This window comes from Atractosteus spatula, chromosome 17, assembly GCF_055471065.1.
Source record: "Atractosteus spatula isolate fAtrSpa1 chromosome 17, fAtrSpa1.hap1, whole genome shotgun sequence".
NCBI classification, from domain to species: Eukaryota; Metazoa; Chordata; class Actinopteri; order Semionotiformes; family Lepisosteidae; genus Atractosteus; species Atractosteus spatula.
In genome coordinates this window covers 4,469,864-4,496,055 of record NC_142722.1, presented here as the reverse complement: position 1 = coordinate 4,496,055, position 26,192 = coordinate 4,469,864, and the positions used below count along the sequence as shown (strand labels likewise).

At 56.4% G+C, this 26,192-nt stretch overlaps 1 protein-coding gene across 3 annotated transcripts in view; it reads left to right on the top strand.

Moving 5' to 3' along the window:
- pxnb (paxillin b) overlaps nt 1-26,192 on the top strand; it is a 53,452-nt gene that overhangs the window by 10,865 nt on the left and 16,395 nt on the right. For all 3 annotated transcript variants that reach the window (XM_088935627.1, XM_088935626.1, XM_088935625.1), the window contains exons 2-5: nt 18,501-18,727; nt 19,277-19,365; nt 19,950-20,089; nt 25,224-25,419. In XM_088935627.1, the coding sequence (XP_088791753.1) occupies nt 18,501-18,727; nt 19,277-19,365; nt 19,950-20,089; nt 25,224-25,419 (652 nt within the window). The remainder of the gene's footprint in view (nt 1-18,500; nt 18,728-19,276; nt 19,366-19,949; nt 20,090-25,223; nt 25,420-26,192) is intronic.

Below are 26,192 nucleotides of genomic sequence, written 5' to 3'. Positions count from 1 at the left end.
CTGAGCCTCTTGTGGAAAGCCTCGGAAGCCAGCTTGCAGGCCCTGTGTTTGCTGGGGAGGAGCTGGCTGTGCAGCAGGAGGGGGAGGGGGGAGAGGGGAGAGGGACACCCTGGCACTGATTCCCGGGAATGGGCGTCTCCAGCCGAGGAAAGGGATTCGGGATCAGGAAGCAGGCTGGGGGAAAGTGAGGTCGCTCCATCCTGCAGCTTCCTCTAAGGAAGAGCGCGCTGTGTGGACTGGACTTGCACTGTATAGACTGGTTATCGAAGAGGGGGGGACGCACATCTGCCGATCCTCGTCCGTAGTTGAGTGTTTCTCTCTCCGGGAAGGTGTTCTGGTGCTGGCGTGGGCCTGCTGGAGGCAGGAAACCGCGCGCTGGGGCAGAACACAGGATGCCCTCCGCGGCCCTCTTCCTGCCTCGGCTCTGGAATGTCGCCCCGGTTGTTCTGGGCGGGAATCCCGCTGGAGTCCCATTGTTGAGGCCGTTGGACGCAAGTTGGCTTCCTGGAGCTCTCAGTCTCTCCCCCGCTCTCTCGCACGCACCCCCGAAACGGTTTCATGTGCGTTTTAAAGCCACAGGCTCTTGTCTCTTCCAGTCCTGCCCCCCCCGTGTTCTGGGGGTGTGAACGGCGCACCTGCGTCCTCCCGGACCCTCGTTATCCGAGCCGCTCGCCCCTTCTGCGCGACAACGGGGCCGACGAGCCGGGGGAGCACAGACCCTGCGAGGGGGCCGGCGCCCCCAAAAGCCGTGGGCGCTGTCGAAGCGCTTCATACTGCGACCGGGCCCGGCTGCTCTGGGACCGCCCAGCTCCGCCGCCGTGCTCCGCGCCGCCGCCGCCGGCCGGGATGCCAGCGGGCGGTCAGTCGGGCACCGTCTGGCCCCGCCAGCTCTCTGATCGGGGCCCCTGGCCGTGTGGAGCTGCTCGGGGGCGCTCCAGCGCTATACAGCCTGGCGGTCTGGGGGTCTGCTCCGCTGCACACGCAGGCGCCACGGCCCACGCGTGGTGCCAGTCTCGGGCCTGCGTCTCCGAGCTTGTGGGCGCTCAGGGCTCGGTGTAGATCTCCCTGTGGCCCTCGGCTGAATTTAATGCGCTGTGGTGCTGCCGTCGCTCTCTCTCTCCAGGCGTTTAAACTCTTTGGAGAGCCGAGTGTCGCCCTGCGGAGCCCAGTTTGCCGACCCCGGCCTGCCGGGGCCAGAGGGGGAAACGTTGTGGGGCCTCGCCAGCACCTTGAGAACGTCCCCTCTGCGCTGGCGCAGGGCCTGACCGCTCCGATCCTGCCCTCTGGCCGGCGGGCAGGGGGGGCTGGGACTCAGACCTTCGCTGCCTAAAAAGGCCGTAAAAGGCTGTTTTTTTAAAAACCATTTGGCAATCCAGTGCGGCCCGTTTGTAGGCTGAAACCTGCCAGGAATGGGTTAAAGGTTAGTCTGGACACTTTCCCAGGGGGGATGGAGCAGTGCCTGAGACAAACATGCCCTGCCTTTTTGAAGCAGAATGTTTTCTTTTATCTCCCTGGATCTTATCTGTCTTTCTTAAAAGAAACAGTGAGTTACCAGCAACCACATGGACTAGATGGGCCAGGTGGAGCTCTTTGTGTTTATAACCTCCGCCCTCGGGTTGAAGCCAGACGGCTGTTTGTACACGTTGGGTTATCTGGGCTAGTGCAAGCGAGCAGCTTTCTGAATAAGCTACAGGAGCAGCCGGTTCAGTCTTCTGTCAAAAGTATTATTTTCTATTAAACAGTTCAGGTGGGGAGCTGCGTCAGCATGCGTAGTCTGCAAAGGAACAAGTAATAGGTTTCAAAGGTTTCTTCCTCACACCTGAAGAAGGCTCCACGGCCGAAACGTTGTGTTCTCTTTCTTCTTTTTCTCGGCATGGAATAAACCTATTACTTGTTCCTTTGCAGCCTACGCATGCTGACGCAGCCCCCCACCTGAAGTAATAGGTTTATTCCATGCTGAAAAGAGAAGAGAGAAAAGACAACGTTACTTGTTCCTTATTTTCTATTAAGTTCCCCTTTGTAACGTGGTGTTCGGGGCTGCGCCAAGAGATCGCGGGATACCGCCGCAGGCGGCTGTGTGGGGTTTCTGGGACAGGCGATGGGGAAGAGCACATGGGAGATCTTCGGCTGGAAGCTCCAGAGGCCGAACTTGGCTCTCCTCCTTCTGTTCAGCCTTCAGCCTGTGGTCATGTGGTTGTTATTATTATTATTATTATTATTTTATTATTATTATTATTATTATGTGAGGGGCTGGGGGTGGCTTTCCTCCGCCGAGCACGCCACATGCACAGAGGGAGCCACAGAGACGCACACACAACCTGGTCACACACACACACGCGCACACACACGGAGTCAAGGCTGCAGCCACATTCCAGAAGGACTTTCTTCTGTTTAAAGACTCTACCCTAACCCCGCCTCTGAAGTCTGGTTTAGTGGAGTCCACACAAGTAAACCAAGTGACTGGAGCCTGAATATTATGCAATAGCTCTAATACAACAACCCCCCCAATCTTAAAATGTAAAGTAAAAACTTTTTTTGACATCAGGATTAATATATTCAATATTTTTATTCCATTTGTTGTAATACTTTAGCATAGTGTTGAAGTGTCATGAGCTGGGAGGGCGAATGTTCGGCTGCTTCTTGCTCATGAGTGAGAATGAAGTACTGCCCTGCAGGCTGCTCTCCGGTGCTAGACGAGCGTTTGTCCCTAAAACAACAAGTCCAGTCCCAGGATTCCCACTCCTGCCACAGTCGGAGCCTCTCCCCGTCCTCCTGGGGGAGGGAGCTGCAGCCCAGCCCGAGGGACAGGGAGGGAGTCTCTCCCACGATGCTTTTGTGGTGGATGTCGATGGGCGTTCCTGTTGGCAGTGAAGCTCGTCGAGTGCGAGTTTGTCACCGTCTCCGTGCAGCATGTCTGCAGGATGGCAGGAGCTCGGAGGTTTGGCGGCGTTTAGGGCCGGAGCCAGTCCTTCGGAGAAACCAAGAAAATTCCAGGGGTGCCCTCTTTCCTGCTGTCGCAAGCGCGTTCGGAAAAGCAGCTGATGCTCCTCCTGCCCTTGTTCCTCGGGGTCTGTGTGGGCTGATGAAGGGAGGAATCGGCTCTCGCTCGGCGCGAGGGGGGGCAGGAGCGCGCGGCCCCACGGGCTGGCGGGTGACCCAGCCTGTGCCCCCTCTCTCTGGGGAGGGGGTCGCCTGTGCACGCAGCCCACAGCCCCCCCGCCGCCCCTGCAGGAATGCAGAACGAGCTCGTTTGGTTTTCTTCTGAAACACGTCGGGTAGGATGTGATCCATGCTGGCGTGGCCCCCGATACTCTGGGAGTGACCAGGGCACGGGTCAGTCTGGAGTTCCACGGTCATTCAGTCAGGACAGCACCCCTGGGAGCCTGCCAAGGCTGCGGCACTGCCAGGCAGGGTGGCTTCCCATCTGGAGTATCGGCTTTCTCGGAGGGATTTACTCCCGGGATGCGAGGTGGTGGAGGTGGCAGGGAGGTGTGATCTCCGGGCCGGGATGTGGACCGGGGACGGGGACGGGACGGGACGGGACTGGTCCGGTCCGGTCCAGACCAGTCCTCAGGCCTGCGAGCCGGGGAAGGTGAGCTCCAAGCTCAACGACATTTTGTTTTCCATCCAGGAGAGAGAGAGAGTTATTCCTGTCCTGGTTTGCTAGTTGGGTCGCTGGTCCTGCCTCTGCGCTGTTCCGATCGGAGCGCGGAGGTCTGGTCCGGCTCCGCGGGGTGTCACCCCTCCGGGATGAAGGGTCAGTGAGCAGAGGGGCCCCACTCTCTCCAGTGGGTACAGACCGAAAGAGCAGCACCCCCTGTGAGGCCCGCTCGGTGTCCACGGACATGCGTGTAAATGGTTTATGCGTATGGGTGCGATCTATGGATTCATTCGCGAGAAGCTCGTACACTGGCTAGATGCACGGGCCCCGGAAGAACAGCTCCAGGCAAAAGGAGGCGTCTTGTTTCAGGCTGTTTCTGAAGCTGCTTGCCCTGGGCTCTCCAGGGGCCTGCTGGTCTCGCCCTCCGAGCGTGCAAAACGCGAGAGAGACTGATGGGCTGAAAGCCAGCGCAGAAAAAGTAAAGAAGCCTCTTTAATTCTGTAGAAAGCCAAGTGCCGAAAGAGTCAAAGTGTTGTATCTTCCTTTTAATTTGTGCACGATGTGTGTACAGTTAATTTGTTGCTTCCCCCTGCAGTGGGACAGGGTTGTGCTGGTACCGAGGTGTCCTTCTTGAGGCATTGACTTGGGAGGGGGGAACTGCAGGATTTCTTTCCAAAGAGGTTTTCACTGGAGCATTTCGAGGAATGCCTGGTCCAGTCCCTCGCCTGCGGCAGTTGGCGCCGGGCTCTCTCTCGATCCTGGGAGAGGGAGAGCTCGGGGACGCTTGCTCTCCGATAAGCAGGGCACTGGGCCAGGTTTTCAGGCGCTCAATGGTCTCCAGGGACCACAGCTCTGGCTCGGCTCGATATTGATGTAAGAGGACATCATGGCTGCTCGATTGCCATCCAGAGACCAGTTATCCCCCCCCCCCCCCTGGGGAGGTGAGCTCAGCTTTAGCTGTCAAAGGCTCTGGACTTCAGGGCAGATGCGTCACTGGTAGGGCTGGCGGAGCGATGGCTCTGTGGCTCAGGATCTGTGCCTGTGGCTGGGAGGTTGCCGGTTCGTATCCCGTGGCCGGCAAAGGAATCCTACTCCGTTGGGCCCCTGAGCAAGGCCCTTCACCCCAACTGCTCCAGGGGTGCCGTATAAATGACTGACCCCCAGCTTCTCTCCCTGTCTGTGTGTCTCATGGAGAGCAAGCTGGGGTCTGCGAAAAGACAGATTCCTCATGCAAGAAATTGTTTTTTTTTTACAAAATATACTTAATTTCCGTAACTACATCTCAAAAAAGAAACATTCTCACAGTTGTAAAACGTTGCATGCAATAAAAACCTTTCCGAAATGACGGTGATTGTCCGTTATCAATCTGTGCAAGTGGAAGACAGGGCCGGATTTGCGCAAGAAATTTTATATGGCAAATGTATATGGACAATAAAGTGATCTAAAAAATCTGGAGAACAGGATGAGAACCTGCCCACCTCCTCGGGACCCTGCTGGCTTTGGGGGGAGGGGGAGGGGGAGGGGGAGGGGGGGGGTCCAGCCCACCTCCTGGGGACCCCCCGGGCCTGGGGTGGGGGGGGGCAGTGTTGATCTGGCTGAGGTGTGACTGAGCTGGATCGGTGGTAAGTGGTAACTGGTGTGTATAGCAGGCGTCTGTCTCCTTGCTGCAGTGGCAACACTAAATCTTCACTATCTGGATATTTGTAAATGCATTTGATCTCGCGTCTGAAAACACAGCATGGTGTAGCTTTGTACGTTCTCGAAGCCCCCCGAGCTTCAGAGCCTCTGTGGGGGTGGGGTGGGCTGGGCAGGCGAGGTGTATTGAACCCGTGTCGCAGGCGGGTCTGGGCTGAGGGCACTCTCTGGGGAGGACAGGCAGTGCGTCTGGCCCGGTGCCCAGTGAGCAGGACAGGCTGGGGCCCTGCTGACAGGAGCCCCTCTCGTGTTCGCGTCCGCTCGTTGGCGCTGTCCGGGCTCGTTGGCGGGCACAGATCGCCCAGCGTTCTCCTTTCCGTGAGGCTCTCTCTCAGGGGGCAGACAGCGGCACTGCCTCGGCGGCCCCTGGGCTGGCAGTGGTCACCCCTGTCCAGCGTTGTCCTCGGCCAGCGACGGCGTTCTGACCCGGTCAGAGTGTCCTTGGGGACTGTCCAGTCTCGGTCTGCAGCAGATCTCTGACCCGGTCAGGGTGTCCTTCCCCAGCCCGGAGGGAAGGTTGTTGTAGTACAGTGGAATCGCTGATGCAGGGCTGGTGGGATATATTTAGTGCAGCGTTTAAACCTGAGCCTTGTCATCTTGCCCCTCACTCTTCCCACCTTCCCCCCTCCCCTGCTGGCTGAGATAAATATACTCTGCCCGGCTGGTCAGCCCTGCCGAGCCAGTCCCAGGGTAAGTGTTACTGGCCTGGGGAGGAGGGGGGGGAGTCTTCAGCCTCCCGGCTTTGGGACGCCAGGAGAGGAAACTGCACTTCTGGGGTTCCAAAATGCTTCTGCCCGATTTTTTTTCTTCCTCGTTTTCGTGGCCCTGCAGGTCCGCTGCCTCTGCCTGGCGCACTGCTGTGTGTGTGTGTGAGATGTTATACAGCATTCTAACCTCAGTCGTGTGGCTTCAAATATCAGTGTAGGAGCCTGCGGAGCTGCCAGGGGCTCAGGAGGCTGTGCGCCTGGGGGGAGGGTTTCCTCTGAAGGGAGTGTGTGTGCAGTCAGTGTGGGCACTGAGCAGTACCGCAGAGCCGGGGAGGGAGAGAGGCCAGATTACACCGGGGGGGGGCTGGTGGTCACCGGGTGCTGCTGTCGCACGTGTCTGTGCGCAGACTCCTCTTCCCTCCATGACGCCGAGAGAGGACTTGTGGAAATGACAGTTGTGTTGTGATCGTATTTCTCCCAGCCTGGACAATGTAGCTCACGCAGCTGAGTCGGCTCTTGTTCAGTTTGTTAGCAATAACATGAATTTTGTTCCCCAGGAGTATTACCTAGTCATTTAATGTTTTCCAAATTACAGCTGCTGCCCGTCTGCAGTTGGGGAGTAAGTGGGGGGGGCGGTGGTGACCATTTCTGAGCAGCTGATGGTGACCAAGTGGATCCCCCGCCAGTCGGTCAGTCAGGTGGCTGGGGAGTCCTGGTGCAGGCCTGTTGGGCTGTGCTCAGGCCGGTGGTTTGTCGGTCAGCCAGTTGTCCGAATGAAACACCGGCAGTTTTTCTGTGGGAGTTATGATCCTTGCCGGGATCACGGGCTGTTCCCGAGCTGCCGGCTGGTTCCGTCGACTCCTGTCTATTGTTTTGTGTAAGTTTCTGAAGGGCTGCGGCCTGGCACACCCCTCTTGCTGTGACCCTGCTCCTTGCTGATCTGCAAGGAGGAAAGCTCTGAATTCCGGTCTATGACTGCAAGCAACCCTCCCAGTAAATGGATTGATTCTTCACCTCAAGTGGCGATCCTGTGGGATTCCTCAAGTGCAAATGAACACCTGACACCAGATGGAGTCGGCTGTAGAGTAGCATGAGGCTCTGCCCAGTGTAGACTATATATAAACAGCCATATCACCCTGCAACTCACAGCTGGCAGCCCCACTGAAGCTCAGCAGCTGTGAGCCTGGTCAGTACCTGGAGGGGAGACTCCTGGGAAAAACTAAGGCTGCTGCTGGAAGAGGTGTTAGTGGGGCCAGCAGGGGGCGCTCACCCTGCGGTCCATGTGGGTCCTAATGCCCCCATTATAGTGATGGGGACACTATACTGTAAACAGGCGCCGTCCTTCAGATGAGACGTAAAACCGAGGTCCTGACTCTCTGTGGTCATTAAAAATCCCAGGGTGTTTCTCGAAAAGAGTAGGGGTGTAACCCCGGTGTCCTGGCCAAATTTCCCCCTGGCCTTTACCAGTCATGGCCTCCTAATAATCCCCATCTCTGAACTGGCTCCATTACTCTGCTCTCCTCCCCACTAATAGCTGGTGTGTGGGGAGCGTTCTGGCGCACTATGGCTGCCGTCACATCATCCAGGTGGGGCAGCACACTGGTGGTGGTGGAGGGGATCCCCATTACCTGTAAAGCGCTTTGAGTGGAGTGTCCAGAAAAGCGCTATATAAGTGTAAGCAATTATAATTATTAATTATTAATTATAAACGTCAGGGGGAGGTGGGATGGCTGTCGGGAATTGTTTTAAAAGTAGGCAGCGACCAGTAAACTAGATGACATGAATACCTGTCGGACTGTATCTGCCGTTGCCCTCTTTCATCCGAGGGTGTAGGAGTGAGCCCTGGAAAGTGTCCCGACTCCGTGTGTGAGGTCAGGCCGAAGGCTTCTGCGCCCCCACCTCTCTCTCCATGCCCCCCATCCTTCTGTCTCCGCCTGCGAGGGCGGCAGGCTCCGGCATGCCAGGAATTCCCAGGGAGCTTCCCTGACAGGAGCGGAGAGGGGCTTCGTTGCGGGCTGGCCGGGTGGAGGACGGGCGAGATGCACAGATAGAGCTCAGGAATGTGCCGGCGGCACAGGCTGCTGTCTGCCCAGGTGGGGCCCGCACCCCACCGCCTCGGAGCACGAGAGCATTCCTTAAAAAACTAAACTGCCTTTTTGGGAAAGGGGCGGTGTGCGCTGTTTTCAGCCTGGGAATCGGACCCCAGTGCAGGGAATCTCGCTCCTTTTTCAGGTTTTCCACACTGTAGGCGTGCTGATGAGCAGAAGGCAGATCTGGTTAATGATTAACACCCAAGGCTTACTCCCCGCAAGGCTGACCAGCTGCAAGTACCCAGGAGGTCACTGAGGATAGAGGGGGCTGGCCTGCTCAAGCCCTGGACAGTGTCATCGGGCTCTGTCCCCACGCTGTGCGTTAGAGCAGCACCAGCTCGGTCCCCGCGCTGTGCGTCCGGCTCGGTCCCCGCGCTGTGCGTCCGGCTCGGTCCCTGCGCTGTGCGTCCGGCTCGGTCCCCGCGCTGTGTTAGAGCAGCACCGGCTCGGTCCCCGCGCTGTGCGTCCGGCTCGGTCCCCGCGCTGTGCGTCCGGCTCGGTCCCTGCGCTGTGTTAGAGCAGCACCGGCTCGGTCCCCGCGCTGTGCGTCCGGCTCGGTCCCTGCGCTGTGTTAGAGCAGCACCGGCTCGGTCCCCGCGCTGTGCGTCCGGCTCGGTCCCCGCGCTGTGCGTCCGGCTCGGTCCCCGCGCTGTGTTAGAGCAGCACCGGCTCGGTCCCTGCGCTGTGCGTCCGGCTCGGTCCCTGCGCTGTGCGTCCGGCTCGGTCCCCGCGCTGTGTTAGAGCAGCACCGGCTCGGTCCCTGCGCTGTGTTAGAGCAGCACCGGCTCGGTCCCCGCGCTGTGCGTCCGGCTCGGTCCCCGCGCTGTGCGTCCGGCTCGGTCCCCGCGCTGTGTTAGAGCAGCGTCCGGCTCGGTCCCTGCGCTGTGCGTCCGGCTCGGTCCCCGCGCTGTGTTAGAGCAGCACCGGCTCGGTCCCCGCGCTGTGTTAGAGCAGCACCGGCTCGGTCCCCGCGCTGTGTTAGAGCAGCACCGGCTCGGTCCCCGCGCTGTGCGTTAGAGCAGCACCGGCTTGGCATCTGAGCCTTGTCCTCCCAGGCCCTGCAGCTCTGAACCCCCCCCCCCCAACACACACACACACAGACTGAGCATTGCTGATAGCAGCTTTAGTCCAGCTGTAGCGGACACCAGTGCTCGCTCTGTCTGCTGCTCTGTCACGGGTCTCTTTTTCCCCTCAGCTCAATGCTGCCACCTTCAGGGCAGCCTGCAGAGCTTCACACGAGAGTGCAGCGTTTTATTAAAATGTCCTCCGTTTAAAAAACTACCTGTAAATCTGGATCTTGCACCTCAGTATCAGTAGTGTTATTTCCGCCCCGGAGGGTTATTCGCATTGCAAAGCTGTTTTTTCCCCCCCCGATTCCCACAATTAGAATAATTATTACTGTCTTTAAAACGGGGGTCGCTTCTGTGATTGTGCGTTAGATAACGGCGCACTGAGGCCCAGTTCTGTGTGTGCCCTGCAGCTGCCAGGACTCCCTCCTGCCGGAAGGTGAGAGAGGTCTGTTTGTAGAGCAGGAAATCTTTTCTGCGCGCTGGCCGCCCCGCGGGAGAAACACAGCTGGAGTTGAAGGCCAGAAGGGGGCAGCCCTGAGGCACAGGCGGCGCGTCCTGTGTAGAGGAACAGTGGGCGCCTTTGTTGTTTGCCGGAGAGCTGCCCGCGTCAAATGACATCAACACAGTCGGCGACGTTGCAGAATATCTGTCCCGGCCCCTCCTTTCCTTGACATGACCCGCCCGCAGAGCTGGCACGTGGGGCTTGGGCAGTGCTGGGCTGCAGGACCAACGCGCTGTCCCGGCCCTCCAGTTCCCGGCGCTGGCGTGGCGCACAGGGAGGGGGTCTCCTGAGCTGATGCGCGCTGTTCGTACGGATCCCATCATCCTCTTGCCCGGTCTTTATCAGCTTGCAGAGCGTGAGCAGCACCGATCTCATCGTGGTTCATTTCCGTTCACTGCTTTCACTTTGCCCAGTGATGTCGCACTTCTGTCCCGGCTGTGTGCCCAGGTCTGGCCTTCATCACACCCAACTAGTGCGCCACTGTGTGGCCACAGCACTGCCGCCCTTGTGAAAGATTAGTGGCAACTGCTGTTTCAGTGCGAGGCTAGCCCAGAGGTCACAACCTTTCAGAGAAGGTGAGAAGTAGGCTCCATTTTGCGTGCCATTGATACTTTTTTTAATGCCAATAATATTCAATTATTACTCACGTCTTGGCATTTAGTGTGATCCCTGCCCCTGCTGAGTTCTCCGGCCTCAGGCTCGTAGTGTTTATGTTGAACAAGTGCGTATTCATCCCTTCCAAAGGGGCTGAAGGCAGCGAGCATCTAACTCTGCTTTCCTAGCAGCTGCCATTATGTCCAAAACATCTGAACACAGGCAGGGCTTGTGAGCTTTCCTGTGAAAACAGTGTAGTCTAGACCCGCTGAAAACAATGCAGTACACAAACTGAGTGAACAGATTTTTCCTGCACCCAAAGGGCTTCGGGTTTAAGAGAATTGCAGAGTAGTCAGGCATAGTTTTCATCGTTCTGTAACTTAATTTCTTAGTGGTTGATTAGACTTTAATTGCACCTGCAGGCTTTATTGCACGTGTTGTTAAAAATCCCTTTGTGGGCCAAGAGCGTCACACGTGCGGGACTAAAGAGCAGGGGGTCTCTGCCCGAGCTCGGTCCGTGTAGGGGGTGGGCGGGAAGGGCTGGGAGCTGGCACACGCACACACGCCCCCTGCAGGCGAGATGGCGGGTGGGCGGGTGCGATCGCTGGCCTGGACGCTCCCCCTCTTTGCGATTTGCGAAGCCCGGCGTGCTCAGGTGCTGGGATTAATTAGGAGTCGCCTGGCTCCTCTTCAAAGCCTCCTTGTTTCTGGGAGCATGCTGGGGCGCTCCGGGCTTGTGGATCCTAATGAGTCCCGTCTGGCGCTCCGGCCCCGGGGGGCCTGTGCGTGGGGGGACGCCCGATACGGCCTCGCCGTCCCAGAGGTCAGCTAATGAAATGCCGTTCTCTCCAGGGGTGAAGCAACGTTGTTTTGTTTGCAGAGAGAAGAGACAGTAGCTCTTTTCCCTGCAGAGAGTGGCTGCTGTCCTGCCAAGAGCGCTGAGCTGCGTCGCTGAGCCTTATTTCCATCTTCCACTTCGCCAGGGAGTGTCCGGCGGGTCGGGCGGAGTTTGTGTTCTGAAACGGGACCGTCCGGGTCCGGTCCTGCAGGGCCATGTTGCCTCCTCTACCTGCCTCTCATCGATCCTGGTTGGGAGTGTAGCGCCTCTGGGAAGCCCATCCTGAGGGCAGTGGGCAGACGGGACGCCAGTCCAGCGCCGTGTGCGTGTGCGTGTGCGTGCCTCTGGAACCATATCAGTGGGAGGAAAGTGGAGCACCTTCCTCAAGCCGCCTGCAGCTTCAGGATGCTGCTCACGGCGCCTGAACACACTGCAGTGCAGGAGGGAAAGGTCGAATACAAGAAACCTTTCAGACGTGGCGTTTGTCGCAGTCTGGGTAAATCGAGCGAACTGTCAATAGAATTGTCACCCGAGATGAGTTCAAGAGTCCTGCCAGCTCCTCTCCAGAGAGTCGGTTTTTTTTTGGTTTTGGTGTGACTATACCCCCACTGGCCAGCAGGAGGTGCTGTGCCCATGGGCCTGAGCACAGCATGGAGGCACACCCTCTCCATAGGCAGAGGAGGGCATTACTGAAAGAAAACTGACTCTGCCACAGAGGTTACAAGGCTGAATAATTTTAAAAACAACATAATCTGTGGAAAGACTGACCTGTTTGTGCTGTCAATCAGATCAATAAGCCCCTGCACATGCTAAATATGCAGTTCTCAAAACCAATAACCACAGACCTGTTCAAAAAGGCTTTTTGATTAAGTTTGATTTTCATTTTGAAACCGAAAGGGCAGGTTACATGACCGGGTAGTCTTGGTGGTTTATTTTAGCAGTGCGCTGGAACATGAGAATGTCCGGGGATGTCCGACGGCACAAACATTGCTAGTTGCACTATTTCACAAATGTCAAAGCTGGCTAACGTTGCTGTGTGGCCGACTGCAGGGGTGGAAATCGCATTCCCAGTGCACAGCAGTCTGATCCTCTCCGGGTTTTCCTGTGTGAGCTGCAGGGCTTGGGTCGAGAGGCCGACCCCCGAGGCTGGAAGTTTCATTACTGTTGCTTCAAGTTCATTTGCACCGGCAGTCATCGGGGAGTTAACAGTTCGGCAGGCTGATCTGTAGACCAGTCCCTGCAGTTCGTTAAACTTTAACTTGTTTGTACTGGCGTGTGGCCATGCCAAAGCCTTGTTTGATGTGCTGAGTGGGGAGTCACAGCAGACGTGCCCAGCTTCAGCGAGACGCTGGGGCTTTTGCAGAACGGAAGCTGCTGTCCTGCGCTATCTGAGAAATCTGCGTATTAACTGCGAACAACGGAGATAAATGGTTTCAGAGTTCCTCCCTCCCCCCTGCAGTGCTTAAGCAAGGCAGAGAGCATGAGGATTTGCGTGCCTGCCTGTGCAGTGTTTACAGGGATGGTGTGATTGCTCAACGCTGCCCTGGAAGGAGTCTGCCTGCACAGTGGAGCCATGTGGGTACAGAGTGGGGCAGCTTCCTGGTGGAAACAATGAGCGCTGTATCTTCAGCTCCGTGTCCGGGAGGGGCCGAGTCTGGGCGTCTGTGTCGTGTCCTAACTGGAGTTCTCGAGTTTTAAATGTTTGTATTTACGTTCGGTTCAGGTATTCTGTGGGTGTTCTTTGACATAGGGTGTTATAGAGCCTCCAGGACCTTTTCGATCGCGCACAGTCTGCAGTCGCTGGGGGCTTCCAAACACTGTGCACGAGTGAAGTCAGCAGGTTGGGTAAGGGTTCAGGTACCCAAGTGATGTACAAGCAGAACGGAAGCATGATCCCAGAGTTGAGGAATGGGTCCAGTGTGAAGGGGGGTGCGCTGTGGGGGGTGTCCAGTGTGAACGGGGGTGTGCTGTGGGGGGGGTGTCCAGTATGACACCTACGGGGTGCGCTGTGGGGTGTTCTGTGTGAATGGGGGTGCGCTGTGGGGCGGGGGGTGTGGTGGGGGGGGTGTCCAATGTGAACAGGGGGTGTCCAGTGCAAAGGGGGGGTGTCCAGTATGAACGAGGGGCGCTGTGTAGCTGTGTATGCCTCTGGGAGCAGAGCTGGGGGAGAGCGCCCAGGCGGCAGTGTGCACAGAGAGGAGCCTGGGAAAGGGGACCCGGGGCTCGGCCTGCAGGGAGAGCTCACTTCCTGTTGTTCTACCGCAGACGGTATTACACCTTCGCTGTAGCAGAGCACCAGAAATAGAGCCGCAGATGTGCGGCGGCAGCGTTTGTAGGTGAGACCTCCTCTCTGTGGATAGTTTGTAGCTCAGTGTGGGAAGACGGGCAAGACTTCTGTCTGGAGGCTCAAAGTCTTCAGAAGACAGTGTGTGAAGCGTTGTGTTCCAGTGGCAGCACTGTGTAGATAAAACATTGTTTCTGTTTCCCACCCCCTTTTTTGTTTGTCTTGGTTTTGCTTGACCTTGTCCTCTGTGCTCCGACAAGCCCTGACAAGCCCCCGGTCTGTCCTGCTGCTCGCGGCTCCGTCGGGCCTTGTTTTGAATTTCTTTCCACACGCACGTGGAGTTCGGATAACCTCAAGCGCGCGGCTCTTCTGCTTCTAGACGGAGCGCCTGATGGGGAAGAGCCAGAGGCAGGTCAGGTAAAATTCTCGGGGTCTGGCGTCCGTCTCCTGGAGCAGCCTGCTGGCAGGTTGGACCCTTCAATCGCAGGGGCTTCTGGGAGGGCCTGGGGCGGACTGGCGCTGGGCTGCACCAGAACCCGGAGTCTCGTCTTTGATAGCGGAGCGAGGGGAAGCGGCCAGGAAGAGGGGAGGCAAAAGAAGTGTGAGGGTTAATCGAAGCGGGACTCCTCCTCCTGCTCCTCATTCTGCCTGTTGCTAAACTCCTGCGCCCCTCCCCTGGTGGCGTAACAGGAGAGCTGGGGTTTTTCACGTGAGTCATCCTGACGAGTTGACACTGCTCCGCTCTGGGCTGTGCGCGCACACACACACACAACGCCTGCCGACGCGCGGCGTGACAGATCGCAGGACCCCGGCGGACTGTAAGTACCGAGCAGTTCTGTATCGGAGCTGGCCGGAGGAGCACTGCTCCTGGACTGGAGCTCAGCCCCCTTCAGGACACGCTGAACTGGGCTCCTCTCTCCTCTCTCTCTCTCTCTCTCTCTCTCCCCCCTGCGCTGCTGGTCAGCAAGGTCTTTAAATTGTTGATTTAAAAAAAAAATGATTTGTGCTTTCTGACGGGGTGTTTTGCCTCTTTGTTTTTTAAAGTATCGCTCTCGTCTTGTCTTTAAATTTTTCTCGTTGAGACCTGGTGAAAAGTCGTGACAACAGATACCCAGGCAGGGCTGTTTTCCTCGGGTTTCAATAGAAACCTTGTAAAACCTAAAAGTGCAGCATTGTTATTCCTGCTCGTTTCGAGAGCGGGTTGTTTTGACGTGTGTGTGTGTGTGTACTCCCAGACCTCAACATTGCTGCCTTTCATCTCCAGCAGCTTTACTGTCAGTGCACTCCTCACTTTTCACTCGGTGACTGCTTGACAGTGCTGTGTTTGCATTGAACGTCTTCAGTACAATTGCAAAAAGAAGTGTTTCCACCTTCACATTGTCGTAGTTGCAGGGCATCCCTGTGGAGTCCTCGTTCTTCAGCTGTGCTCACAATTAATCACTCGAGCACCTAACTTGATTTCTTGTTTCCCGAGTTGAAGCTGTTTGTTGTGAGATTTTGAAGTGCGACATTGGGCTGCCTGTATGAGACATTGTGCTTGTATGGCATCAGCTGTGTCGTAGGTCTAGGTGTTTGTTCTCATCGGTGCCCCCAGCCCCCCCCCCCCAGGGTGCTCTCCCTGCTTCCCAGCGCCTCCTTGTTGGGCTTCTGCTGAGAAGGACTCCTCTCCGAGCTGAGCTCTGACTGCGAGGCCGAGATGCCGGCCCTGATGCTCGAGGCCGTTTTGAAAACAAGGGGGGGGACGTGGTTTCCATCCTGAAACAGTGGGATGGGGTGTTGCTGTGGGCTCTGCTTTGCCTGCGGTCGGGCAGCTTCCCTGTGCAGGGACGAACCTGAGCACGCTCAGGTGCTCAGTCACTCCTGCATCCCAGACTCCCGTTTGGTCTCCTCCTGGAACAGTCCCGGGGCGCTGGCCAGGACAGTATCCCAGGAATCTGTGCCACGAGCCTCCCGTCTTGTCTCGGATAGCCCCTGGTCCCGGTTTCTGATGTTGTGCTCCTGACTTGTTCCGCTGCTGTGCTTTGCCGAGTTTTGGGGTAGCACCTGGCGAACTGATTCCAGATTTGGGGGCACCTGAACACAGCCCAGTCCACAGGGCTGAAAGCAGGCTGGAAGTCTGTATATTGTCGGCCAATATATCCAATACATCCAATTTTTTTGAATTTTGACAAAATGGATGGCATATTTTCATTCGTATCTCCGAAACGATGCTTACTACAAGCATAAAACCAAATGCACTTGAAAGCAGAGACTCAAGACTTTTATTTAATGCCCCAGTTAGAAAGATCTGCGTCATGCCTTTCTCTATAATGCGCGTCCAATATTTTTGAATTGACAAAATGGGTGGCATATTTTCATTCACGTCTCCGAAACAGTGCCTATTACTAGGTTTAAACCAAATGCATGTGAAAGTGGAGAGACAGAGCTTTCATTTAATGTCAGTTATCCCCAGTTTTAAACTCAGTTTTGTGTCAGAGCGGCAGGAGTGAGGAGTGCCGCCAGGCGGACAGGCTGGCCTTCAGCTGGCACTTGGAATGCCCGTCCTCTCGGGATACGACTCTGTCCTGGGGGCTGCGCTCGGCTTAAGACGCTGAGCAGCCCAGAGGGCTGTTAGTGGGATACGAGTTCCTCTCGCGTCGCTGTACCACGGTGGGGGGGGGGGTGTACTGGGGCCAGGGTCGTTGCTGGGCGACGGACTGGTGTTGTGTAATGAGTTGTCCCTGTGCTGTCGGAGTCTCCAGGCTGGCTCACACCCCCTGGCGCCGCCCGGGCACACGCGGGCACACGGGGCCGAGGTCTCCGCAGGGGCTGGGCTCTTGCATCCTCTTCTTTTTCCTTCTGTGCCCGGCAAGTAATTCTCGGATGAGGCCCTCACGTGGGGGCAAAATTCAACACGGGTTGCGCAGCAGTTTTTTTTTTATGTCTTCATTAAAGCCTTTATTTAAATGGTAAATGGCTGGCAGCCATTTTAAGTGCGTCTCATTCGACACTCGCGGGCGCACTCGGATCTTTTATGATCTGTAGCGGAATTCCTGCTGTTGAACTGGGAATTGTTTTCCCCGATCCGGAAGAACTGAGCCAGAAGCTGGATTCAGAGGCCACAGCCAGCCAGCCCTGTGGACAGAGGGTCTCTTCGTCCTTTGATACTGGTGCTGTGAAGAGGGAGGTCCGTCAGTGGGTCTGTGTTTGAGTGCTGTTGGTGGTACAGGGGAGAATCGCCCGAGCTGCCGAGCACTGCGGTTTCTCTCCCACCCCTGCGGACGGCTGACGCGAAGCTCACAGCAGGGCTGCCCGCAGAAAAGGAGCTTGAAGTTCCACACGAGTGCGACCCTGCTGGGCTGTAGTGTGTTAGTAGACACTGCTGGGCGCGTTCACGCACAGATTCAGAGTAGCACTGTGGTGTAGCTTGTCTTTTAATCAGATCGTTTTGATGGCGTAATTTCCCTGTGTACTGCGTCTACACATCTATGAGTGTCATGTGCATGAGAGTGATGCTAATCTCATCCTTGCATGCCTGGTTATCGTGGGGCTGGGCGGTGCTGCTCTGAGAGCTGTTGTGGGGTTTTGGGTTCCCTGCGCTGGGCTTAAGTTAGGTCCCCAGGGCTGACCCGGCCTGGCAGTGCAGAGGGAGGCCTGGGGCAGACCTGCTGGACACAGCTCTGTCCTCGGTCCCGGCTGCGACACCTGACCGCGCTGCCCTCAAGCCTGCAGCAAGCCGAGAGCGAGCGCTGGCTGGCAGGGGAGGGTGGCTCCGGCGTTTCAGACGCGTCTTTAAAGCCCTTGTGCTGCGTTCCTGGGGCTCAAAGGAGTCGGCACGCTCGCACAGAAGAGCAGATCTGTGTTAAATACCGAAAGAGCTGGGTGTGGGCAGGCTCTGGGCAGTAATCCTTCATGGACTGGCAGAGAGCTGTCTGTTTGTGTTGTTCCAGAGATGGTAACCACGGAGTTGGGCAGGAAACGGGGGGTTGGCGGGGGCGCGGTGCTGGTGAGCTGTGCAGCGACAGGGGAAGAGGCAGGTTGTGTCGGCCCCTCCTATAGGAATTCCTGTCCTCAAGCTATGACCTGTTCTGTGGTGTCTTGTGTGTGTCTGTGTTTAAGCGAGGGCGGGCCTCTGCCCTGGGTCTCTGCCAGGGCTCCAGCACCCCAGGGCGGGAGATCGTTGCAGGAAGCAGATTGGTGCCTCTCGCCCGTGGTGCAGGTTGCTGGAGCGCGAGGAAACCTTCGCATGTCTGGGAAATAAGCGTGCAGGCTTGTGTAAAACAATCGGCAGGTGATTCAGGAGCACCAGCAGCCTGTAAAACCCGAAGTGGCTCACACTCTTGAGCACCGGGAGTTTCATTGCCCTGGGAGAGAATTCAATTTATTTTTATATAGCGCCTTTCACAACAAGGTTGCCCCGAGTCACTTAACCAGAGCCGTGTGACAGTACAGGACAGTCCAGAAAGGGAAATAGACAACGTAGGAGAGGAACCAAAAACCCCTCTGTAAGGAGAAAAGAAACCTCTGGGGGTCCAAGTTCAACTAGAGAAGGATAGTTGGTCAGAGCAGATGTATTTACCTGGTGGGCCAACACAGAGACACACGATGGCATGGACAGCATCCCCAGCAGCCATGGTTGCAGCAGGCTGTGATGTCAGGTGTGGGCAGGCTAGGCTGAAGTAATAGGTTTTCAGTCTGGATTTAAAATCCTGAGATTGACTCAGCATCCCGCACATGGGCTGGCAGACTGTTCCATTAACTAGGGGCTCTAGCTAAAGGCTTTACTGCCAGCTGGTTTTTTTATTAAAGAGAACAGGAGGTTTGTCATTGCGAGGTGTGCGTGCTCGGAGCTTGGGAATCGGATCCGCGCTGGGTTCTGCCTGCGACTGGGCTCCTGTGCGGGATCTCCAGGGGTGTAAGTGTGTGTGTGTGACAGATGTCTGCATCGCTAATCCTGGAAGGAAACAAATCTTGAAATTGTGGTAGGGAGCTCTAATCTGGTCTGGGAGCAGCTCAGCCTGTCTGAGTTTGGTGGGCTAAGGGAGCGCTCAGCTGGAGGGCTCTGTGGCTGCGGGTCCTGTCGCTGGGCAGTCAGGGCTCTGGAGAGCCTCACCACCTCCTCCTCCTCCTCTCCCGACAGACGCTCTGCTCGCCGACCTCGAGTCCACGACCTCGCACATCTCCAAGCGGCCCGTCTTCCTGCCCGAGGAGACGCCTTACTCCTACCCAACCGGCGGGCACACCTACCAGGACATCGCCCCGCCCGTGCCCCCCCCGCCCTCGGCCGAGGCGCTCAACGGGGCCGTGCTCGACCCTCTCGACGGCTGGTCCGCGCCGCCTCCCCCCTCCCGCTACTCCCCGCCGCAGGTCAGTCGATTTTATTTAGACGTCCCAGATAAGCGCCACGGAGCCCTGCGCTCTGCGTGGCTCCACCGATGCCTAGGGCGTGCCCTCGAAGGCACAGCAGACACTTTATCTGGTTGCTTGGCGTCATCTTTCATGCAGGGCCTGATGCAGATGCTGATGTTGGTTACACAGATGGGGAGGTTCCATTGGAAAACCGGACAGCTCCTCTGTTTTTTTGTCGGAACAGGGCTGTTGATTTCTCTGTGTGAATGTTTCGTGTACAAATCCGGATGCATGTCTGTGGTGTTGCCTCCTGCAGTGTGACAGGGCGCGGTCGCAGTGACATCACTCACCAGGCCTCACAGTGGTGAGGGGCCTGGCCTTTTGGCGCAGAGGGTTTGACTGTGGCTTGTCTGGGCTGCGCGGGTCAGGAGCTCAGAGCTGCCCTCTGGGGCCTGACCAGAACTTGTGAGAGGCTCACTGCAGGAAGGCATTGTGCCCTGTACTCAGCCCTGACCTCACTGCGCCCCGCCCCCCGTCCCCCTCTGACTCTCTCCTGTTTCCCCTCAGACCACCAGCACAGTGAAGAGTGGGCCCCCGGCGTCTCGGGACAGCGCCAGTTCCCCGCTTCTCCACAGCGAGGAAGACCACGTCTACAGGTAAGGAGGGTCACCTGGGAGCCAGCCCTGAAAGACGTCAGCCTGCCTCAGACGTGGTGGGGTTTTAAGAGAAAACTGTTGTCAGCGCAAGAGGATTTTGCCATCCATGCAGATGGAGCTGTTTATAAATCTAATCAAGGGCAATGTTTACAGAAGATTGTGTATACCTTTAAAGAAACGCAGTTGCATCTGCAATCTGTAATTTCTTCATTCCTTGTGTAGATTAAATTATAAAAGGCCCCTTCAGGTTTAAATGTTTAGAGAGCATATGGTATCCTGTGTCATATGCATGGCCGTTCTCGTGGTTTGTCCCGAGAACAGGTCTGCAGTAGATAAAATATCTCCAGACAGCCGCGGACGAGATGTGTGTCCAGTACAGGAGCACTCTCCTGCTCATGGTTGTGGTCCGATGCTCTGTACTGATGCAGCTAATGGGGCCCTAATCAAAGTTTAATATGCTTGTGGTAATACACCAAATTGCTCTAATGTGGGATGTAATTGAGTCCTGAGAGACTCCGGGCAGTGCCTGTGCCTGCTCTCTGCTTCATCACCCCCCCTCCTCTCTCCTCTCTCCCTGCCTGCAGTTTCCCCAACAAGCAGAAGACTACTGACTCCTCGGCCGCAGCCATGAGCTCCTCCCTGGGCAGCAACCTCTCCGAGCTGGACCGGCTGCTCCTGGAGCTCAACGCCGTGCAGCACAGCACGCCCTCCTTCGCCACCATGGGTAAAGCAACGCGCCTGTGGGGTCCCGGGGGGGGGGGCAGGGGGGTTAGGGGTAGACTTGTTTAGGACTCGGAGCGGGGGTTTTTGCAAGGAGGAGCTGTGAGAAGTGGCTCCTTCACGTCTGGCTTTTATCGTCAAGGCCCCTGCGGAGTGAACGGCTGTCGGGGGGGGGGCCCCCCTCTTTCTCACACCTCTCCCGTTTGTAAACGTGACCTTTGACTTCATTTTGTCGCTTCTGGAGATCAGAATCCCCTCCAGGGAGCCCAGGGGAGGCGAAACGCCCCCCACAGCAGCGAGAGCTTCAAAGACAAGGGAGCTCTGCAGGCTCAGCAGAGGGCGGCAGGGGAGAGGGTGAGGCCCAGGAGCAGCCTGGCAGCTTCTTATTTTGCTACGCGTTCCGGTCGATCCCCTGACAGACCTTGTGGATCTCTTGCCATGTGGAGGGGGGAGCGTAAAGTGCCGTCTGTGACTTTCAACCGACCTGCAGACCCTCTCCGTCCGTCTCTCCATCACGCCTGTGCCTCGGGAGTCCACGGATCTCTGTCCGCGGAGATATTCCTCTTTTTTTCCTGTGCCACCGCTGGGCTAGACTGGCACAGCTGCCAAGCAGGTTTTCGAAACCTTCACCCCTCCGTCCTGGTTGCCTGGAGGAACGCCTGTGTGTCCGCGCTTGTCATCCGTCTGTTCTGAAGCTGTCCCGGGACGGCCCGGAGCCGCAAACGCAATCCCTCGATTGCAACAGCGGCTGACGAGGACGTGGTCGGGGCCGTGTTGGGACCTGCGAGTTCGGGTTAATCCCCGCTGCCTGGGAAAATCTCTCGCTCTTAAATACACACGCCTCTCTCTTCACGTCTCTGTGGGGACTTCCCGTTGACTCTGTCTGTTCATATTGACTTTTTCCAAACTCCACTCAAGTGACACTCCACACAGGGTGAAGACAGACCCCCCCCCCCCCCCCCCAACACATCTCCCAGAGAAGAGGCATTTGACTTTGGGGATGTCCCCACAGGGCGATCTGACTCGTTCATCTTGTGCCCCACAATCTCAGTGTGAAAACACACACAGGTGCGCGCGCGCGCACACACCGGAGCTCTCTCCCCTTCCTTTCCTGTGTCTCACTCGCACATAAACATGACGTAGGAGCTCCCTCCGTGTCCGTTTGCTTTCTGGGAGACAGACGGATAAGTGCGGACTTGTTTATGCTGGTGGATTCCAGTCTGCTGTCCTCGTCTCCTCTGGACCGCTGGACTGCCGCAGTGCTTGGGGTGATGCTGGCTCACACAAGGCGCTTCTGTCTCCTGGTTTGGGCTCGGGAGTGTGTGATTGTTAGAGTGGGTGTGTGGCCAGTCCCAGGGTCCTGTGATAGCGCTCTCGGCACGAGCTGGGCTCACGTGACCTTGGTACTGCACGCAGGCTCTCCTGGGCTCTGCCTGGCAGGAGAGGAGCCTGGCCTTTTGCCACAAGCTCCTCACGAAACGCAGTAAAACTGAGCTCGAGAATGTAACAGCTTGATCCTACAATCAAGCCAATCGACCCCCTAATTGGTCTTGCGTTTGTTGGCCGTGCGCAGACCAAGAGGAGTAAATAAACGAAGCAGGTTTGCGGTTTACAAAACGTCTTCGGAAGTTGATGCGGCTTTGCTGGTTTTAAGAATGGGACGATGATGTTGAGGACGAGGCCCGGCTCCCCGCGTTGTTCAGCGCCATCCGGAACAGGTCCGAGCTCTGGCCCGACTCCGGCTCGGGCTGTGCAGCTGGCACCGGCCCTCCCAGCGGCAGAGACGGTGTGTGAGACACAGGGGCAGGAGCAGTCCGCTTTAAAACCAGAAAGCTTCCTGGGAACCTGTTTGACACAACAAAACAGTAACCTACGGATCAGTTCAGAGTTCTTTTCCAAACCACCAGCTCGTTTAAAAGAGGTTATATATGGACTGACTCGGTGTTGATGGTTTACTATCTCTCTTTATTTAAACTGGTTCATGCCTGAATTTGATGGTTGACCATCTTTCTTTATTTAAACTGGTACATGCCTGAATTTGATGGTTGACCATCTCTCTTTATTTAAACTGGTTCATGCCTGAATTTGATGGTTGACCATCTTTCTTTATTTAAACTGGTACATGCCTGAATTTGATGGTTGACCATCTTTCTTTATTTAAACTGGTACATGCCTGAATTTGCTTGGTTATTAAGAGCGTGAGAAAAACGTGAGTAGGGCTCTCGGGTCCTGCTGGTGTTTCATCTACAGGTCGCCGATATTCGCTCCTGCTCGTGAAGGGCTGCAGTTCACCAGGGTTTAGAGGTGGCTGACTATTCCTCTCGAGGATTTGATTCAAGAAGTCTGGCTTGTTTTTCTTAAGTTACGAATAGAGTCAAAGCCTGTGATGGAAGTGATGAAAAAAGGAGTGGATGTGTAAAACAAGTGGGGATAGATCTGTTTTCAAAACACTCAGAAAAGGGAGCCCAGGTCTTAGGGACTGGCTCCAGACTGCCTTTCCTGTAGAACTGAATCCTCTCTGCTGTGATTGAGGAGGTAACAGTTCACTTGGAAATCTAAATGAGCAGCCCGTGGTCTGGGTGTGAGGGTGAGACGTGGCGAAGGTGAGGTGGTGAATTTGCAGAGAGCCGACGCTGGGCGGCGGGCCGGCAGGAGAGGGGCTATCGGAGCAGAAACATGCCGGAGCTGCAGTCACAGCCTCGCGTCAGAGATAAGACAGGCATTCGGGGCCGAGATAAAGGAAGTCTGTGGCCTCGCTGTCTGGGCAACGGGCTGGGAGCGCCACATGGAGAGGGGGTGTGTCTGTGTGTGTGTGTGTGGGGGGGGGGGGGGGGGGCTGGACTCAAGCACAAGGAGCCACCAGAGCCCCCTGGTCCTGCTGCATGTGGTCAGGGTTCACTTGGGAACCACTAGGAACAGCAGTCTGATCCACATGTTCTAGTCTCCTCTGGCACTTGTAGTAATAGTAATAATAATTCATATAGCACCTTTTAAAAGTAGTGTCTCACCACTAGAAGAGTCTGGAGCCCTGTGGCTGGGCTGTGTCAGTGTACTGGACTCCACAGGGACTGCAAGAGTCTAGAGCCCTGTGACTGGGCTGTGTCAGTGTGCTGGACTCCACTAGAAGAGTCTGGAGCCCTGTGGCTGGGCTGTGTCAGTGTACTGGACTCCACAGGGACTGCAAGAGTCTAGAGCCCTGTGACTGGGCTGTGTCACTGTACTGGACTCCACTAGAAGAGTCTAGAGCCCTGTGACTGGGCTGTGTCAGTGTGCTGGACTCCACTAGAAGAGTCTAGAGCCCTGTGACTGGGCTGTGTCAGTGTGCTGGACTCCACTAGAAGAGTCTAGAGCCCTGTGACTGGGCTGTGTCAGTGTGCTGGACTCCACTAGAAGAGTCTAGAGCCCTGTGACTGGGCTGTGTCAGTGTGCTGGACTCCACTAGAAGAGTCTAGAGCCCTGAGACTGGGCTGTGTCAGTGTGCTGGACTCCACTAGAAGAGTCTAGAGCCCTGAGACTGGGCTGTGTCAGTGTGCTGGACTCCACTAGAAGAGTCTAGAGCCCTGTGACTGGGCTGTGTCAGTGTGCTGGACTCCACTAGAAGAGTCTAGAGCCCTGTGACTGGGCTGTGTCAGTGTGCTGGACTCCACTAGAAGAGTCTAGAGCCCTGTGACTGGGCTGTGTCAGTGTGCTGGACTCCACTAGAAGAGTCTAGAGCCCTGTGACTGGGCTGTGTCAGTGTGCTGGACTCCACTAGAAGAGTCTAGAGCCCTGTGACTGGGCTGTGTCAGTGAACTGGACTCCACTAGAAGAGTCTAGAGCCCTGTGACTGGGCTGTGTCAGTGTGCTGGACTCCACTAGAAGAGTCTAGAGCCCTGTGACTGGGCTGTGTCAGTGTGCTGGACTCCACTAGAAGAGTCTAGAGCCCTGAGACTGGGCTGTGTCAGTGTACTGGACTCCGCTACAAGTGTCTAGAGCCCTGTGACTGGGCTGTGTCAGTGTACTGGACTCCACTAGAAGAGTCTAGAGCCCTGAGACTGGGCTGTGTCAGTGTGCTGGACTCCACAGGGACTAGAAGAGTCTGGAGCCCTGTAACTGGGCTGTCTCAGTGCACTGTACTGAATTTCACAGAGTAAGAGTCTCATCTGTGTGCTGTGCACAAGAACCCCAAGACAGCAGTGGTACTCTGTTGAGGCCCCTCCCATGGTGTGGGGGATCGTGTTTGTATGCCTGCGTCTCCTGTTTGTCTGGGCCAGGGATCTGCGGGACCTCATGCAGTCATTACCTCATGTGCTGCTGTCATGCCCAGACGGAGAGGATTAATCAGCAGCAGGCTGACAGGGTGGGACTGGAATGAAGGTGCAAGGCTGCAGCCCTGAAGCCCACAGTTATTTCCTCATCAGCGGCTGCGCCAGATTAGTCCATGTGGGCGAATAAGAGGAGCTGGGCTGAGTCCTTCAGTGCAGGGAGGGGGTGGAGAGCTCTGTAAAGACAGGACAAGCAGACTCCATCTTAAGAGTTTTATGAATGGTTTTATCCCAGTAAGGCCTGACTCATTTGTGTGCGCTGCCTGAGGTGTTCTCTGCGATTTAGAAAGTGTAAAGGTTGAATGAACCAAAGGGGTTTTCACACAGAGAGTATAGAAACTACAGAAGCAGCAAATGGAAATCCGTGGGCAGCAGTGTGCAGGAGTGGTCAGAGCTCTGCACACTAGACTGGAGGGTTGTGGGTTCAAACCCCAGACAGGACAGTGCTTCATCTGTAGTGCTCCAGTTTACACCTGGTGTGTAAATGACCACAAATGGAAGACGTTTTAAATAAAAGCAACAAACAATAATGAGATTCATTATTAACACTGAAGCACAAGACTTGTTCTTGTTCAGGAAAGGTGGTTATATGTATCAGTATATCTGTTTGATTCCCCAGGGAGTTAACTTGGTATTATACCACCTTGTGACTGAACTCTTGTCCATGAGCAATGACTGCACACAACCCTGCGCTGTGTGACTCGCAGGTGCCCCCTGCTGGGTTAGGGTTAGCCAACCCATGGGTGGGGAGTCCCAGTCCGACCAGGCCTGCTCACCTTGCGAAGTGTCCCTCCCTTTGACAGCCCCCCCCCCCCCCCCTCTCTCTCCCTGCAGAGGACCCGGCGGCCCCCGCGCCATCGTGCGGCACCTCGCACTTCGCCGTGCAGGAGAACGGGGGCTCCGCCGGGGAGAAGGCCGCCCCCCCTGGCAAGGAGAAACCCAAGCGCACCGGCGGGCGGGGCATCGAGGACGTGCGGCCCAGCGTGGAGAGCCTGCTGGACGAGCTGGAGAGTTCTGTCCCCACGCCCACGTAAGCACACGCCCCGCCCCCTGCAGACCCTTCCAATCAACCGCCTATCGCCGAGAAAGGAGCCTGTGTCTCTGTCCTTCAGGGTGTGGGTGTCACTGTCGTGCCCTGGCCGATCTGAGTGCGTGCTGACTTCCCAGCTGGAGCTTGTGTGGGTCTGACTAGTTGATTTCTTCATCACGTGGCCGGACGATTGACGGCTCTTGGCTGATGCACAGCTGTGAGCTCTTCTCCTGTGGGCGGAGCGGTGGCGCTGTGGCTCAGGATCTGCGCCTGTGGCTGGAAGGTTGCCGGTTCAAATCCCGTGGCTGGCAGAGGAATCCTACTCTGTTGGGCCCCTGAGCAAGGCCCTTAACTCCAACTGCTCCAGGGGCGCCGTATACAGGGCTGACCCTGCACTCTGACCCCCAGCTTCTCTCCCCGTCTGTGTGTCTCATGGAGAGCAAGCTGGGGTCTGCGAAAAGATAAATTCCTAATGCAAGAAATTGTATACGGCCAATAAAATGATCTCTTATTGGCGACGTTAGTTTTTGAGGTGGATAAGCTCACTTCCCCTCTCTATGGACTTATCCTTCGGGTTGTTGGCTCGATGGCTGGAATTCAGGTTGGCCAGCTGGGTTGTCAGCACTCTGTCTCTCCAGCCTTGAATTCTAGGGCCTCCCTGGCTCAGGTCCTCAAAGGGCAGAGGATAGTCTGCCTGACTTTGCTCTCCAGTGGAGCTGTAGTTACCCATGAGGCACTTTCATAGCTGGTGGGGCCTGTTTGAAGGAGAGGAA